Source organism: Stigmatopora nigra, chromosome 18 (assembly GCF_051989575.1).
Source record: "Stigmatopora nigra isolate UIUO_SnigA chromosome 18, RoL_Snig_1.1, whole genome shotgun sequence".
Taxonomy (NCBI): Eukaryota; Metazoa; Chordata; class Actinopteri; order Syngnathiformes; family Syngnathidae; genus Stigmatopora; species Stigmatopora nigra.
Genome location: NC_135525.1, coordinates 5,393,681 through 5,409,976, shown reverse-complemented (window position 1 = coordinate 5,409,976; position 16,296 = coordinate 5,393,681). Strand labels below are relative to the sequence as shown.

At 38.7% G+C, this 16,296-nt stretch overlaps 2 protein-coding genes across 7 annotated transcripts; one reads left to right on the top strand and one right to left on the bottom strand.

Annotated features, from left to right (window-relative positions):
• The first annotated feature begins 43 nt into the window (after nucleotides 1–43).
• On the top strand, nucleotides 44–16,086 carry LOC144212113 (sodium-dependent neutral amino acid transporter B(0)AT2-like). The gene is made up of 18 exons (XM_077739757.1): nucleotides 44–172; nucleotides 1,049–1,124; nucleotides 1,204–1,351; nucleotides 5,219–5,336; nucleotides 7,816–7,984; nucleotides 8,904–9,038; nucleotides 9,152–9,268; nucleotides 13,029–13,212; nucleotides 13,299–13,456; nucleotides 13,517–13,637; nucleotides 13,709–13,884; nucleotides 14,114–14,224; nucleotides 14,297–14,538; nucleotides 14,629–14,812; nucleotides 14,872–15,073; nucleotides 15,148–15,307; nucleotides 15,483–15,645; nucleotides 15,722–16,086. Exons 7-18 carry the CDS (start codon nucleotides 9,266–9,268, stop codon nucleotides 15,929–15,931), a joined length of 1,914 nt encoding a protein of 637 aa, XP_077595883.1. The 5' UTR covers nucleotides 44–172; nucleotides 1,049–1,124; nucleotides 1,204–1,351; nucleotides 5,219–5,336; nucleotides 7,816–7,984; nucleotides 8,904–9,038; nucleotides 9,152–9,265; the 3' UTR covers nucleotides 15,932–16,086.
• Nucleotides 456–10,464, bottom strand: LOC144212112 (epidermal growth factor receptor kinase substrate 8-like protein 1). Of its 6 annotated transcripts, none has more exons than XM_077739750.1 (19): nucleotides 10,362–10,464; nucleotides 9,117–9,222; nucleotides 8,883–9,041; nucleotides 7,800–7,949; nucleotides 7,651–7,727; nucleotides 5,368–5,480; nucleotides 5,257–5,303; nucleotides 5,044–5,170; nucleotides 4,869–4,957; nucleotides 4,717–4,791; nucleotides 3,630–3,778; nucleotides 3,320–3,464; nucleotides 3,130–3,161; nucleotides 2,946–3,051; nucleotides 2,757–2,882; nucleotides 2,208–2,361; nucleotides 1,975–2,140; nucleotides 1,198–1,330; nucleotides 456–1,108 (listed from the first exon to the last, which is right to left on the bottom strand). In XM_077739750.1, the coding sequence occupies exons 2-19, from the start codon at nucleotides 9,144–9,146 to the stop codon at nucleotides 1,022–1,024; spliced, it is 1,965 nt and encodes a 654-aa protein (XP_077595876.1). In that variant the 5' UTR covers nucleotides 9,147–9,222; nucleotides 10,362–10,464; the 3' UTR covers nucleotides 456–1,021. The 6 variants fall into 6 exon arrangements, with proteins under 6 accessions (XP_077595876.1, XP_077595878.1, XP_077595877.1 ...); XM_077739752.1 differs by having other exon boundaries at nucleotides 3,130–3,158; XM_077739751.1 differs by having other exon boundaries at nucleotides 9,117–9,167.
• Nucleotides 16,087–16,296: the final 210 nt, after the last annotated feature.

The following is a 16,296-nucleotide window of genomic DNA, read 5'->3' as shown; positions in this document are numbered from 1 at the left end:
TAACAGCAACGCAATTACACACTATGGCCACTGGAGGCAGCACCTCAAAGAAAAGTCGCTGGATTGCTGCATTAGCAGAAGAAGAATACTTGCCTTTTTATCTTTTTCATTTAATTTTTGGAATTACTGTTGATATAACTTGATTTTGGTCGTTTACAACGAGCATGGACTGGTAAGGACAAATGTGTTTTGAGTTTTTAGGTTCTAATATTGTTTCTTTTGACGGTTAAATAAGACTAAACAATGCAAATTTTCTTTCGCAATTGGTAGGCTTTAATCAATTGCACCTAGCATTTAGGTAGCGGGCGCCTTGTGTTATTTTCTTTGTTATGCGTGTTTAATATTGCTGTTGACCTCAACTACAAGGTAATAAACGCATTTAGTTTCTGTATTTTAATTGTTTTAAAGAAACGCCTTTATATTTAAATGTAAAAACAACAACAACAACAATGAACTGTATGAACAGCGACGCGATGAATGCGTTCATTTTTATTATGTATTTTTAAAACTTTATGACTAATTGTAACATGGTAAAGTCCTAACCTTAAAATAATCCAATAAAAAGAGATTATACTTAAACCAAATTCAAATCTTTAATCCATTTTAGCCATTTGTTTTGTGGACGGCTTTTCTGCCATGTTTAAATAAAATGGTACTATGTGTATATACATTGTAATTTATCCAACATTCAAGCCTGAAAGCTAATGCAATCATCTGATTAAATTCTAACAGATGTCATGAAAATGTCACTGAATGGTGTTTCAGTGCCATTTACGAGCATGTCATTTGTTGTTTCAAATTTCACAATAGAAAATGTTATTATTTTTACCTGTGTAATGTTACTGTGCACCTACAATCAACACGAGAACTATAAGTTAGCGTCTTGTATACTTGTGTTAAATACAAACATGAATTCCAAATGAACACTGGCACACAAAAGCTTCCATCACAGCTATTAGCAGCTATGTACTGTATATTTTCTTCATAATAATGTTCTATAGTCCATCTGTGATGCTTCTGCTCACAATGTACTGCTCTCCAATTTTAGGTCCACCTTCATTTTCTGCTTCTCCATGACGGCCTCCAGCTCAGTGGTCCTTCGAGCATCCTAATGATGAGAAAAGGTAATTTATTTGTTTTTTAAATAAGGAACAAAAATTTGAGTCAATAAAGTGAAGAGTTATAAATTGGGCTGACCTCTAGGAGTGCCCGCTGCACTGCCAACTGGCTGTAGACCCGAGCACCTTCATCTGGAATGACTTCCCGCAATTCGTCCTTGCTGAGGGAGAATAATTGAGCCCCTGTCAGGACCCCCAAACAGTTGACCGTCCTGTGGGAACGAGAAAACGAGGTAAGACATTTTGGGATGATAATGAGATAATTATAAAACTCTAAAAGGGTTGTAATAACCCATTGATGCCACAAGACGGCGACAAAGCTTCGATGTCATATTGGAAAAAAAATGTTTTCACTTTTTACAAAATTCCGAACACTCCTCCCCATTTCAATGATTTGTAATGTTTATATTGTAAATGATACACAACTGTATTTTACTTTAAAACTGGATATATTGTATCGTCAAATGCGGGTGATCATTGATTTCAAATGTAAAATGTGTCATTTCAGCACTTAAAATCGATCATGTTAAAATGCAAACTTTTATGTTAAAACATCTTTACTCCTAACCTTTAAATGCAAAAACTTTCTCCCCCATTCATTCATTTTCTGAACCAATTGTCCTTAAAGGTCGCAGGGAGTTCTGGAGCCTGTCCCAGCTAACTACAGGCACCTAGTAGGGCACACCCTGAATTGGTGGCTAGCCAATCGCAGTGAGAAATTTAGAGTGTTCAACCAGCTTTGCAAGCATATTCCTGGGATGTGGGAGGAAACTGGAGTACCCGGAGAAAACCCACACAAACCCTGGAGAACAGTTTCCCATTTTTACGTCCCCAAATCCGGTAGTTTTCCACTTACGGCTCGCTGAATCCTTTTCCCGCCAACCACGACCCCACTTCCTCAGGACGGGAGTGATAGTCTAGCGGGAGCGAGGTTTCCACCGATCGAGGTATGAGGAGAGGCTTGCTATTGGACGCTTTCCCGCTGGTCAGCCTTTGGAGCAGCTCGTCGTTCACCAACATGACTGAAAGTCCATACAATATTGCAAAATTGTACCCAAAAGGTCTGCAAACGCCCCACCGTCTACCTACCTTTATCATTTTCCTCTACGGCGGGTCTTTGCGGGTTGTAGGCGGGCACGCTGAGTGGTACCCGTTGGACTGACGGGTTGTGGCGTATTTGGGGCAGGGGGGGAGCGGCGGGGGTGAAAGTCTTGGCGAGCGGTGGCGGAGGCGGGGCTGGAGCCTGCGGGGCCAAGGCGGAAAACTATTTAAATGTGAAAATACCCCAAAAGGAATAAAAATTGTTGCCATTTTCCCTATTTTGTTTGTTTGTTTTACAAAATACTAGATAAAAATGAAAAATTCATAGATAAAAATAGTGGTACTATTTCCTTTTTTAAATGAAAAAAGTAAAAACCATATTTAAAAAAAAAAACATTAATTTATCATAAGAATTTTTGTAGTTTTTTTCCACTATTAGATCCTTCATTTTTTTATTACTTAATTAAAATGAAATTAAAAATATTAAATTTAAAAAACTGGGAAAAAAGTCACCCCCATTAAAAAAAAAGTAAAATAAAATAAAAATCAAGACATTTTTTGGCAGCCTGTGAATCAAGATATTTGCGACCTTCTTACTTGAGGTGGCTTTGTCGTGGTGGGACTTTCAGCGTGTTCAATGGGCTCCAGTATGTTGAAGGGGACAAAGCCCACCTGGTTGAAACGATTGCGACACTTCCACCAGCGCTTAGATGATTCCAGTACCTGTTTTGCACAGATAGCAAGTCGATATAGGCTGGTTTCACAATAAAAGAAGAATTGGAGTACCTCCAGCGTTTCCCCTTGTTGAACCGACAGCTCAGTGCTGTTCCTGGCGATGAAGTCGTAACTGCAGCTGTAGACTTTTTCTGGGTCTGGGGGGCCGGAATTCTCTCTGTAGTGGGATTAGGGGTGGGTTAATGCCTTGAAATTGTTTGTTTTTATGGAACAAGACAGTTTGAGGAGGACTTACATTTCGTCACCGATGTGTCCGTCTATCTCCTGCTGTAGAAAATGGAAATTTAAAATTGACTGTCTTTGACGAAGACTAATGTTTGATATTTTTAAGCTGTGACTGACATTATTCATGCATGTGGAGCTTGTACAGGATTATGTGTAAAGTTCCAATGTAGAGTTGGCATGAAAAGACGACAATTGTGTACCTCTTGCTTGTGCATTAGGGCTTCTTGTTTGTGTTGCCCCTCCACCGGATCCTCCCAAACCTGCCCGTCGGCCCGGTACGTTTGGGGCTTCCATCCGTCCAGGAAGACGGGCTCGTACGGGGCGATGGGTCCTCGTAGTTCCGACCTGAGGGCACAATTGAGAACAGTAATCCCTCATTTATCGCGGTTGATATGGTTTTTATGGTGTCTATTTATTGATTTATTTTGCATTTCTTTTATTACTAAAGATGACATTTTTTGAAAATGTTTCCAAAACGTTTGCCAAATCTCGGGTTAGTATGATACCTACCGAGAGTGCGTCCAGTTGGGCCCAAGCGACGTCCACAGTTGCCGCTCGCCGGCGTCCAGGTTGTCCTGCAGCAGGGACACGGCAGCGCCAGTCAGGGCGGGGCTGGACACGGAGGCGGCCAGAGCCGGGCCCCCGGTGGTCTTCACCATCTGGACACACCCAGATAAGACAAACAAACCGGTCAGTGTTGGCAGGCTGCTTGTGATAAGGAGGCTTGGCCTGCCTTTTCATACCTTGCTGGACTAAAAGCTAAATATATACGGGGTGAATCACCAGATTCTTTTATCTGGCACGCCGAGCAAGAGTCATGGAATATTCCCCAGAGACGTTTTTTTTAACCCTTAAAGCGCTCCTTTTACGAGTATTTGATCTTAACGCTATTCTCATAGAATAGGGACATTTTCTGAAATAGATATTTTTGCCAGTACTTTTGTAAGTACTTTTTTATACCCTAAAATGTTGAGTTGAGTGTCATGTTAGAAAATGATAACAATTGTTCATATACAAAACAGTCCTATATATATATATATATATATATATATATATGTATGTATGTATGTATGTATGTATGTATGTATGTATGTATGTATGTATGTATGTATGTATGTATGTATGTATGTATGTATGTATGTATGTATGTATGTATGTATGTATGTATGTATGTATGTATGTATGTATGTATGTATGTATGTATGTATGTATGTATGTATGTATGTATGTATGTATGTATGTATGTATGTATGTATGTATGTATGTATGTATGTATGTATGTATGTATGTATGTATGTATGTATGTATGTATGTATGTATGTATGTATGTATGTATGTATATATATATATATATATATATATATATATATATATATATATATATATATATATATATATATATATATATATATATATATATATATATATATATATATATATATATATATATATATATATATATATATATATATATATATATATAGACATTTCAACAACTTTTTGTGTATCCCTTTTAGAACCTTTGTCTTTTTATTTATTTATTTATTTTTAATTTCCTGCTTCTTTAGTTGTGAAAATAGATAAACTATTCACTCACCATATCCAAAGGTTTGAATACATAATGAACAAGCTCCTCTGAGGAAGGACCGGCTATGGTGGATTTCAAACGTGCCTATGCAGAAAAACAAGTTCACGTAAAAAAGAAAGTGCAAAGTAGTTTCGAAGTAAGTGTTGAGTTTGAATACATACCAAAAGACTGAAGCAATATTTAAATTTCTGGAAGATATCCACAAATTCATCTTCAGGTGGTGGCCTGGCCTTCATTGTTAGTAGATCCTCTTTGGAAACAAAAAGGTTGACAAATATCCAATTTAAATGTATTGCCTTAATTAGAAAATCAATAAAGAGTATTTTGAAAACCCACCTTCCGCACTCTGTTTCTTGTTCTTCTTTTTCTTCTTCCTTTGATTGAGCACAATGGCGGCCTCGGCCGTCTGCTGCAGTTTGGACATGAAGCTCTCAATGTCATCAAAGCAGTGATTAAGAATGCCCTGAGGAACAGAAAATGCTTATTCTAACACTCCCCGCCACATTTACAGATGGCGAGAACCCGGCAGGAAGGCCGGCGGAGACGTACCACTTCTCTCTCGGCTCGCAGTAAAGAGATGTCAGGACCCCCGTTGACTAGAAAAATGGTCACATTCAGCAAAATGCAAGGTAAAAAGTGTACAAAATCATGTTTGCCCACCTCGAGGTCCCGGGTATGGTGGGGGGTTAATGGGTGGGGCGTTGGGGGCCCGGGCGATGGGGTGGCTGGGGATGCCGTAAGGGTCCATCATGTCCACGTCGTTCCGGGAAATTCTAAAATGGAGGTAAAGCAAAGGTTAAAAAAAAAGGAAAAGAAAGTGTCATAATGCCAACAGATGCCGAGTCAGCGCTGCGGGTGACCTTGGCGTGCAAGGCATAAATTTTCCTGTGCTGTCTTGTAAAGTTGATGTGATTTGTCGATTCATCTGGTCTAACTAGATGAATCAATGTTTGTCTACGTTAATGGCGACCAATGAGTTTTTGTGGATAAATCCTATGATGGAAATAGTTAGTTGGAAAATACCATATATTCTCCATTTGAGAATTATTTTTTTTATCCAGTCACTGTTATTGACAGTCAGGGCAAATTTTTGATTCATTTGTAGTAAAAATAATAATTAAGTGCAATGTCGATGATCATTTTTTTTAGAATGTAGCATTTTAGAGTGATTTGTGGATTTATCTAAAATTAAAAAGTCAAGGATTAATTTATGATTCATTTAATATTTAGTTTCTGCCATTAGGATTTGAAAAGTAGATTTTTAACATCGTTAATGGCAGCAAATGACTTAAAAGTAATTTGTCAATTGATCTAAAATTAAATGAAGGGAATCTATCATTGATATGGTAATTAACGTCTGCCTTGATTACTCCCAATTTGAAAACGTAGCATTGTCATGTGACTCATCTTGAAATGTTCCAATGAATGAACTATTTCTAGATTAACCTAAAAAAATCAATAATTCAATTAAAAAAAGGATGTATTGCAGCTCCTTATTTTTCCATGTTTGTATTTTAACTGCCAATCTTATCATTTGCTGCTCATTATAAATAGTATATTATATAGTATTTTACAGTACTATAGGATATTCACTCATTAGTTGTAACCCTAACTATATTGCATTTTAAAATGACTAATCATGATCAAAAAGTAATGAATTTCTTCCACTCAGTCTTAAATTCTGAATATTTTACATTGGCTGAAACTGTCCAGTAATTGACTGGCATTCTTGGAGTAACTGATTTAAAGATAGATTAATAAATAACTGAGATGACCCCACAAGTAGCATTCAATTCTGTTCCAATTGCACTCTTCAATAGATCTTAAAAAGTTGATCAATTTAGCTCAATTCAAGAAAAACTGTACGGTACATGTAGTATAGCAGTTCCACCAGAAAAGTGATTGTACAAGGTGTACTTTCTATTCCTGACACAAAGTAAAATGTGTGAGGTGGTCTGCAACATATAACAAAGTATCAGGAAGCAATGTTTCTGAATTTAGAGCACAACTATAAATCTCACCGTACTGAGACAAAAATGTCACAAAACTTGAAAATCAACAATTTTATCGTAATACTTCACATACTTTGTATAAAATTGGTCTTTTTGAGCGACAACACGTGCCGCTTAGTTATACTTTTTAACATTTTTGTCATAGTTCTACCTGCCACTGATTCTGATTTTCAATGATGTAATGGCCACAAAATTCAAATATTCCACAATCCTGGATCGAAAGTCTCAGCCCACGGATGGAATTACCTTCCAGCGATTACATTTGAATGTTTCCCACACTCGCAAGTAGCGCTTTAAATCTTGCTTACCGACTTGTCCGTCCTTCTACCGATCCCTTTTCAAATAATCTGACAAGAGGTCATAGGTAATCCAAAAGCGAGCCCCCCGACAACTACTCCCAGGTCCTTTCGCTCCTTTTGCCACAATGGCCGGGTGTGTGTGTGTGTCACACCTTCTCCAGTTATGCGCCGACCGGTAGAACAGGTCGGTTTCTGTCAGCTGTTTACACTTCCCTTCCTCCCTCACCACACGCACACACCGTCAGTAACTGTGGCGCCGCTTTGATTCAGCGTTCTGGCCGCGGCGGATTGTTAGCGACGAAACTGGAAATGGACACCGAGGGGACAGACAGGCTCATTTCATAGTAGTGCTCTATCTGGGCTGTTTTTGTATGTATCGATATAGCAACGATGAACATTTGGAATTATTTGGAGAGAAAATATAGGACAGCATCTTTCCTTTTCAATTGACATGATCAAATTGGCAGGATCAAGTAGTGCTGCAACCTAAAGCTATCCAGTGTAAACAGAACCACCATAGCACTAGCACATATATGTATATGTATATGTTGTATATGTATATGTATATGTATACGTATATGTGTATGTATATGTATACGTCCGTCATGTACTGATTACTGTAGTCTGTTTACCTGATTGGAGCGGGACTGTCGTTACTCCTGCCAGACTTGGAAACGGCCTGCGTGATGTTCTGGCAGATTTGTTCCGCCTGCGACCGTCACGATATTCAAACCAGAGCGCTTTTAGTGACATGCCAACACGGTTTTAGTTTGGAACTCGCCTTCTTGTTCTCACAGTCGAAGAAGAGGATTTCCGGTTTCTTCTCGTGGATGCTTTGGCACACCAGGAGGAGGAGGGACGGGAAGATCTCCTGGGAGTGGATGGCGTCGCAGCGAAAGATGGACTTGTAGGGGTAGTTCTCCAGCTCCTCCTGCAAGATGGTGCAACCACGTTTAATCGTTGGAGGTAAAGAAATGGCTAAATGTCTGACAATGTCAAAATCATCTGTGTACCGTGAACTAGGACTGACAAACTTTTTTTTATTGTTCAAGTTAGATTTTATTTATTTAATAGTAGTTGTAGTAGTAGTGGTAGTAGTACCAGTAGTTGTAGTATTAGTAGTACCAGTAGTTTTAGTATTAGTAGTACCAGTAGTTGTAGTATTAGTAGTACCAGTAGTTTTATTAGTAGTAGTACCAGTAGTTTTATTAGTAGTAGTACTAATAGTTGTAATATTAGTAGTACTAGTAGTAGTGGTAGTAGTAGTAGTAGTACTAGTAGTAGTGGTAGTAGTAGTAGTAGTAGTGGTAGTAGTAGTAGTGCTAGTAGTAATAGTAGTACTATTTGTAGTAGTGCTAGTAGTAATAGTAGTACTATATTTAGTAGTGCTAGTAGTAATAGTAGTACTATTTGCAGTAGTGCTAGTAGTAATAGTAGTACTATTTGTAGTAGTGCTAGTAGTAATAGTAGTACTATTTGTAGTAGTGCTAGTAGTACTATTGGTAGTGCTAGTAGTACTATTTGTAGTGCTAGTAGTAATAGTAGTACTATTTGTAGTGCTAGTAGTACTATTGGTAGTGCTAGTAGTACTATTGGTAGTGCTAGTAGTACTATTTGTAGTGCTAGTAGTACTATTTGTAGTGCTAGTAGTAATAGTAATACTATTTGTAGTGCTAGTAGAACTTTGTAGTGCTAGTAGTACTATTTGTAGTGCTAGTAGTACTATTTGTAGTGCTAGTAGTACTATTTGTAGTAGTAGTAGTAATAGTAGTACTATTTGTAGTGCTAGTAGAACTATTTGTAGTGCTAGTAGTACTATTTGTAGTAGTAGTAGTAATGAATCTTGTCTATGACATCTACTCACATCAGTTTGGATGTCTCGCAGATAAACGACCTCGGGTCCGAGTTCCAGCAACATCCGCTGACTCCACAATTTGTCGCTGTGTGCCAGCTGGAGAAGGCGAGTCTGCGCCTCCTCCACAGTCTTCACATCTCCTTTCTGGAGGGAGAAGGTGATCAGGTGCTGAAAGAACATTACAAATCAGTCAGTCATTTACTACAGCACCCCCACACAAATACTCTTTGACTTTAAACTCACCTTGACGCAATAACATTTCAGATTTGTCATTTTAGGAGGGGCCTGCTTTCACTGCGGAGGAGAAACGTCACCGATTTGTAACTGGAAGATGGACAATCTGTTTGGACTGGGAGAGTCGGCAGCGAATCTGTACCAATCTGTCATGGATCATGGTTTGTACAACTGTTTTTGCTATTTTAAATTACAAATTAAAACTAAGAGAATATTTGCTGTTTTTAAAAATTACTGTCACTAAATAAATTAAAATAGTGGGTACTTGAAATTCATTAATGATGACAGTAAGCCCTCAAATTTCACAAATAATATAGACCAGATTGCCGTGATAATCGTAAAACCGCCTAATAGGATCACCCCTATTATTTTTCCCATGCTAAACACTTTAATGAAGAAGAAAAACAATGAATAAATGTTAGAAAAATCAAACACTAACCAGGAATTTAGACTTGCGAGTCAGCTATCCAACCGGTTTGACGACGGGGCCCTGCTATCTTACTTTCTACCCTATTTTTAGAGATCATCGCAACTGCACTAGTATCACTCTTGTTGGTTTCCCGTGGAATTTTAGGAGGATAGAAACATGGAAAAAATGCTAATTATGCTAATAACTCCTTTGTTGTCATTGACAGTTAGAAATGTTGAATACTCCCGTTAACTGAGAAAGCCAGACTTAGAAATAAGAGATGACCTATTTGCCTCCTTAGGTCATTCACATTTCCAAGTATTATGGAACCAATATATACACATTTGCATTTGTTTGACCAAGTATTTACCAACATATTAATACAACAATTTACACTTTGCATTTTGACAAAATAACTTATTTTCAACCAAAATCTGACATTATCTCCCACTATCACCTGCAAAGATTCACAAATTTTAAAATTCATCCCTTTGATAATTTGACATTTAAAACTGCAGTTTAAAATGTATGCCCATTCACTTCATTAAAATAATAACAACAATTTATACATTTAACTTTTTTTTTTTTTTTGTACTTTGGACCACAATGTCTTTACTTATGACCAAACTCCCACCATTAGCATGATACTTTGTCATTTAGTTTTTGACAGTACTAATGTCAGTAAATATTAGACGAAAAATTCCAACTAAAACGTCCCACCTCTTGCAGGACAAAAAATATTATGTAATGCCCGATTAGCTTCACACAATTCACTAAACATAAACTTGTGACATGTGTGTACATGTTCAACTTAACGATAACTTTAAAAAAATACATCAACTTACCACAGGTATCCGGTACTTAATTCTCAATGTAAACTTAGAATGCGTTATTCAATAAAAGTATGCCCGTTTTAAGTGCAGGTAAGTGGGTTAGGTAAGGTAGAACACACCCCTGAATGCTTTTTACAGGGGTGTGTCAACTTTTGCACTTCACATCATAACTTGCCCCGCCCGTCCTCACTGGAATTCATCTTGTGTGTACTGTTGACTCATATTCACTTGTAGCTAAGGGCGACATCTGAAGGGGAAAGTGATGACTCTGTGAAAGTTGGAGAGAACGTCTGATTGGTGTTTCCTGGATTTAATCCATTGACTGCCACTAACGGCGATAGATGTCCAATCCATTTGATCTGGCAGTAACAGTCCCTCATCTCTTAGCAATGGACGCGGTAACAGTTTAGTGTGTTTGGAATGTGGGAGGAAACCGGAGTACCTGGAGAACACTCACACAGGCCTGGGGAGAACATGCAAACTCCACACAGGTGGACTGACCTGGATTTGAACCCAAGTCCCCCACTGTGAACCTGGTGCACTGATCACTTGCATCACCAGGCCGCCCTAGACTGTAATACTTAAGTGCTACTACTACCACTACTACTATTACCACTACTACCACTACTACTATTACCACTACTACCACTACTGCTACTACTACTACCACTACTACTGCTACTACTACTACCACTACTACTGCTACTACTACTACCACTACTACTCTTACCACTACTACTCCTACTGCTACTACCACTACTACTATTACCGCTACTACTACTACTATTACCACTACTGCTACTACTACTACCACTACTACTATTACCACTACTACTACTACTACCACTACTATTACCACTACTACTACTGCTACTACTGTTACTACTACTGTTACCACTACTATTGCTACTAGTATTACTACTACTACTACTACTACTACTACTACTACTGCTACTACAAAATGATGTTTATTTAGAACATTTCAAAATATCTGTATTCTTATTTTAAATTCAATAACTTCGAGTCACAGTTTGTAAAAAAAAAAAAAAAACTTTAAATAGTTCTTTCTGGGAAACCCAATGCACTTTTTAATGAGAATGAAATTTGAAGTTAGTTTAAGGTTTTATTTTTCACGGTGGGCAAGCCTTCCTTATGCACCAATGAAGGAGATAGATAGGCGGAGTTGGAAGAAGTGGCAGCAAACAACGCAAATTCTTGACTTTTTGATTTAAGAACACTTTTCCCCTCAAAACTCAGGTACTATTTATGACTTTTAAATGCGTTGGTAATACATCGCGTATGTTGTGTTCAAGTGCATCACCCTTAATGCTGGACTTTTTAGGCGCTGTTTTGGCTTAGTGGGGCATACGTGGCACGAGTGTGCGTGGCGATGCTGAGCGCGTGCTGGTGTTTACACAGCATTTACACACATTATCCACTGCACAAAGTATATATATTTTAAATGTCATTATTGGAGAGCCACAGGCATTTCTGGTTTATAATTGGACGTGATAGTTGCCAATTATTCCATCAGTTTACGAGTTAGTGTTAAGAGTCATTGTATTGTTAAGACGTAATAAACAAAAAAGATGGGAAAAGTTGACGGATTTTGGAGGAGAAAATGTTCTCAACGTAAAAGTACTCACAGCTAATATTCAAAATGTTTAAAATAAAAAAGTGTCCATTTTAATATCTTATTTCTAATGACGTTATTGTAAGTGTTGGTAAACCATGTGTTCACTTGCTTACGTAATAATCATATTCCTATGTGACATGATGCTTTCAAGTACAACGTTGATGTAGGAAATCAACCCTCTGGGTTTGTATTGTGAAGGAAATTCCCAATGAAAGGGGGAAGCTAATAAGACGGTTAGTGTTTGTGGTGTTACATGTAACATTACATCGGTGACACATTTTTTGTGACGAATGTGCTTTAAGCAGAATTTACATTCGAAAGTGACTATAGTTTCCATTGTATATAAACGCATCACGGAGGCGAGGTTAGCAGCACGCTTTTAGGTGAGACGGTTGGAAAAATGCGATAGTTTAAAAAAAAAACTTTTTACCTTTTAGTTAATTTAATTTATTCCGTTGTCGTTTATCGTGCAATTTTACAACAAGCGCACATGTTTTCAACGAAATAAGGTTTTCTATTTTTTAATCAACGTTGTCCGAAGCAATAGCCACACGTGTGACCGCTTCAAGATTTTATCTTTTCCTTATTTTTCGACATTTTAAGTCTGTATTTTTAGTTTTTCTACAACTCCAACTCTGGTGCTCACTGGTTTTCAGGTTAGTCTGGTATACATTTTTTTGGTTGATGTAGTTTATTCAAACAAAGAATTTACGCTCATGTATCCCAATGTTTAGAGAAGATGCTGGGAAATGACGTTGGTCTGAATTTGGTCTTATTCAACTAAAAATATAAATTGCCTTAAAAATATTCATATCTATATCTGTGTAGATTTGCAGTCATTTAAGGCCATTGTGTTGGAGGTTTTTCCATTTTTGTATGTGTCTGATTTGCTATAAGTTAAAGTAAATGACCAAAGTAGGTGACCTGGCTTATACATGGCTAATATTCATTCATTTTCGGAACCTCTTAATCCTCACAAGAATGAACCTATATAATGTTGTAATGGAAGGAAAGACAGACATTTATGTGTCTTTTTATTGTAGATGGAGAAACAGCAAATGGAGGTCGAGTCCCACTGTGAAGAAGATGATAACCAAGATGCTTCTGAACCTGTAGCCCGAGCAGGCTGGAACAATAAAATCGAGTACTTTTTGGCTCAAGTAGGATTCAGCGTTGGGCTTGGCAATGTCTGGAGGTTTCCATATCTGTGCCATCAAAATGGAGGCGGTGAGAATATCATTTGTTCAGAAGCCAGTTTTTAATAATGGCATGACATGCTGACTTATTATTATTATTATTTTTAATCTCTTCAGGCTCATTTTTGTTGCTGTATGTGTTAATGCTCGTGATTGTGGGTATCCCCTTGTTTTTTCTGGAGCTGGCAGCCGGTCAAGCTATCAGGCAGGGGAGCATCGGAGTATGGAAGTACATCTCCCCCAGTCTGGTGGGAATTGGCTACTCTAGCTGTGTGGTGAGTTCAATGGACGCACGTCAAAATGTATAATATTTTACAATATTTTTTGCTGGCTAGGTGTGCTTTTTTGTGGCTCTCTACTACAACGTTATCCTCGCATGGAGCCTTTTCTACCTCGGCAACTCCTTTCAGTCACCTTTACCTTGGACCACGTGTCCAGAGGAGACAAATGAAACCGGTATGTATGGTTCTCGCGTCCAATTATTGTAGAAATTCAGGAAAAACATCCTCACTTTATTTTGTTTTTAGTTCACAAATGTGAGGCCAACTCCACCACGTCCTACTTTTGGTACCGGAAAGCCTTGGATGTCACCAACAGCATCGACGAAACTGGCTCCTTCAACCCATATATTGTCGGCTGTTTGTTCGCCGCCTGGGTCATTGTGTGCTTGGCAATGTACAAGGGGATCAAGAGCTCTGTAAAGGTGCCTGACAACAGTCTTAATGAACAAAACAAGCTTATTATTTTGGTTCAAAATTGTAAACAAGAGGCTAGATGAAACAAAACAAAAATTAGTAACTAAGGTGGATTGGAAAGCTAGGGAAAAACTCCCTCTTTGTTCATTTGGGACCCATTGTGGATTCACAATAACACTTGAGTATGTGTTGTTTGTACTTTCTAAGAATCTCTATTTTCCCATATGTGCTTCTCAGGTGATGTATTTTTCCTCCATCTTTCCCTACGTGGTTCTGATCTGCTTTCTCGTACGAGGTCTTCTCCTTGAAGGGGCCTTGGAAGGAATCTCTTTCATGTTTTACCCCAAGGTATGACTATTTTTGATCAAGGATAGAGTTTTATTCAACGTATATCTAACATACTTGTCTTTTTCCTTCCAGCTGGAGATCTTTGGAAAAATACAGGTGTGGCGCCAGGCCGCCACACAGGTCTTCTTTGCCTTGGGTTTAGGATTCGGCTCCATCATCGCTTATTCTTCCTACAACCCCAAAAGCAATAACTGCCACAGGGACGCCTACACAGTGTCATTCATCAATTTTTTCACTTCGGTTTTGGCCACTTTGGTGGTGTTTGCCGTGCTCGGCTTCCGCGCCAACAAGATTGTGGCTGAGTGCGTGGTGAGGTATGCTCAAAAATCCCATCAACACTACACTTAACATATGCTTGATGTTTAGTTACATTTCTTTTAACACTATCTTTTTTCTTTCCTCAGAAATGTCAATCTGATGCTGACAGAGAGCCAGAATGGTTTCCTGAACCCAACAGAGATGCCAATATTTAACCACTCGGACCCCGGGTCCTTGGGTCTTGAGGCATACCGGAGCTGGTTCAAAGCGTATGGAGGCCATGACCAGGGGAACTTCACGGACTGTGACTTGGAAGTGGAGATGCAGAAGGTGCGATGATGAAATTCCTCAAGCCAAATGCACAAATCCTGACTCGTGATTCTGTTCAGGGCGTGGAAGGCACGGGCCTGGTATTTATCGTCTTCACCGAGGCCATGTCATTGTTGCCCGGCAGTCCGTTCTGGTCGGCGCTTTTCTTCCTCATGCTGCTCAATTTGGGCCTCAGTACTATGTTTGGTACTATGGAAGGAATCCTGACTCCGCTTACTGACCGTTTCAAGACTCTGGCAGACAATAAGACCAAACTCACAGGTCGGCTTTCCTTATTTTTCACAGTTGAATGACATATATTTGCTCCCGTGCTGACATTTCCATTTGTGGGACAGTTTTCAGCTGCCTGTTAGGCTTCTTCATCGGCCTGCTCTTCACTCAACGCTGCGGGAACTACTTTGTCATGATGTTTGACGATTACTCAGCTACTTTACCGCTCATTATCGTGGTGGTTTTTGAGAACTTTAGCGTTTCCTGGCTGTATGGTGCTGACAGGTAAGGAAGTGAAATGACCTAATTGGAACCGTTGCTATGATGCTAAGCAATTATAATGAAATGGGAATGCTAGTTAGCCTGTAGAACCCCTTAAATTAGCCACTTAGTTGTTAAAATGAGATAAAATGAGGCAAAACACAGTACATGGAAACCACCATTTAACATCTTGTTTCAGGTTCTTGGATGATATTGAAGAAATGCTAGGTTGGCGCCCATCAGTTGCCTACAAGTACTTGTGGAAGTACATATGTCAATTAGCCATGATGGCCTTACTTGGAGCTACGACCATCCAAATGTTCCTCAAAGTGCCCACTTACATGGTTTGGAATGAAGACAAGGTAAGAACAGTTACATTCAAGTTCCCAAGTCAACGCTAGTTGTCTGTTTTTATATCGAGTTTCCTTTTTTCTTCAGCGTTCCGAGATTGCCGAAGCGTATCCCAGCTGGGCTCTGGCCGTCTTGGCCTTACTCATCATATTTGCTATGCTGCCCGTACCATTGGGCTTCATCTACACTTATGCGCGGGAGAAAATCGCATCCAAAGTGTATACAATTGTTAGCACAAAGTCAGAAACGCCCATGATAGAAGTGGTACATTCTAGCCAATGGAATGGTGATGCTTGATCAGTTTAAATGAGGGTTTTCAAAATCACCTTTGTTATCCGCCAGATAGTTACGTCTGCCAAACAGGGTTGCCACCATGAATCCACAAGTCACTATCAAAGTGACTAGTGATACTCAGCTTCAAAATAACATATTTTTCACCATTTTATTTTTAAAAAAATCATTCACTGTTGTTTTGCTCATCAATTGGCTATTTGACAATTACAGTCTACAACATTAACAGCCATAGACATCTTATCAGTTTGAACTGGAAAGGTGATCATTTAGATCATGATCATGTAAGTATGTAAATAGTTAACAGGAGCATTTCAAACATCTCGGAATATGAATTCAACACATAGGCCTTATTGATCCAAATGTTTTCC

What these genes read in the sequence shown, in the direction of transcription:
- LOC144212113 (XM_077739757.1), top strand. An exon ending in AGAGGAGACAAATGAAACCG is followed by an intron (nt 13,638 to 13,708) that starts GTATGTATGGTT and finishes TTTTGTTTTTAG; the next exon opens with TTCACAAATGTGAGGCCAAC. An exon ending in GTGGCTGAGTGCGTGGTGAG is followed by an intron (nt 14,539 to 14,628) that starts GTATGCTCAAAA and finishes TTCTTTCCTCAG; the next exon opens with AAATGTCAATCTGATGCTGA.
- LOC144212112 (XM_077739750.1), bottom strand. Translation starts at nt 9,146, where the DNA reads ATGACAAATCTGAAATGTTATTGCGTCAAG. An exon ending in TCGACTGTGAGAACAAGAAG is followed by an intron (nt 7,728 to 7,799) that starts GCGAGTTCCAAA and finishes TGACGGTCGCAG; the next exon opens with GCGGAACAAATCTGCCAGAA. An exon ending in TGCGAGCCGAGAGAGAAGTG is followed by an intron (nt 5,171 to 5,256) that starts GTACGTCTCCGC and finishes TCTGTTCCTCAG; the next exon opens with GGCATTCTTAATCACTGCTT.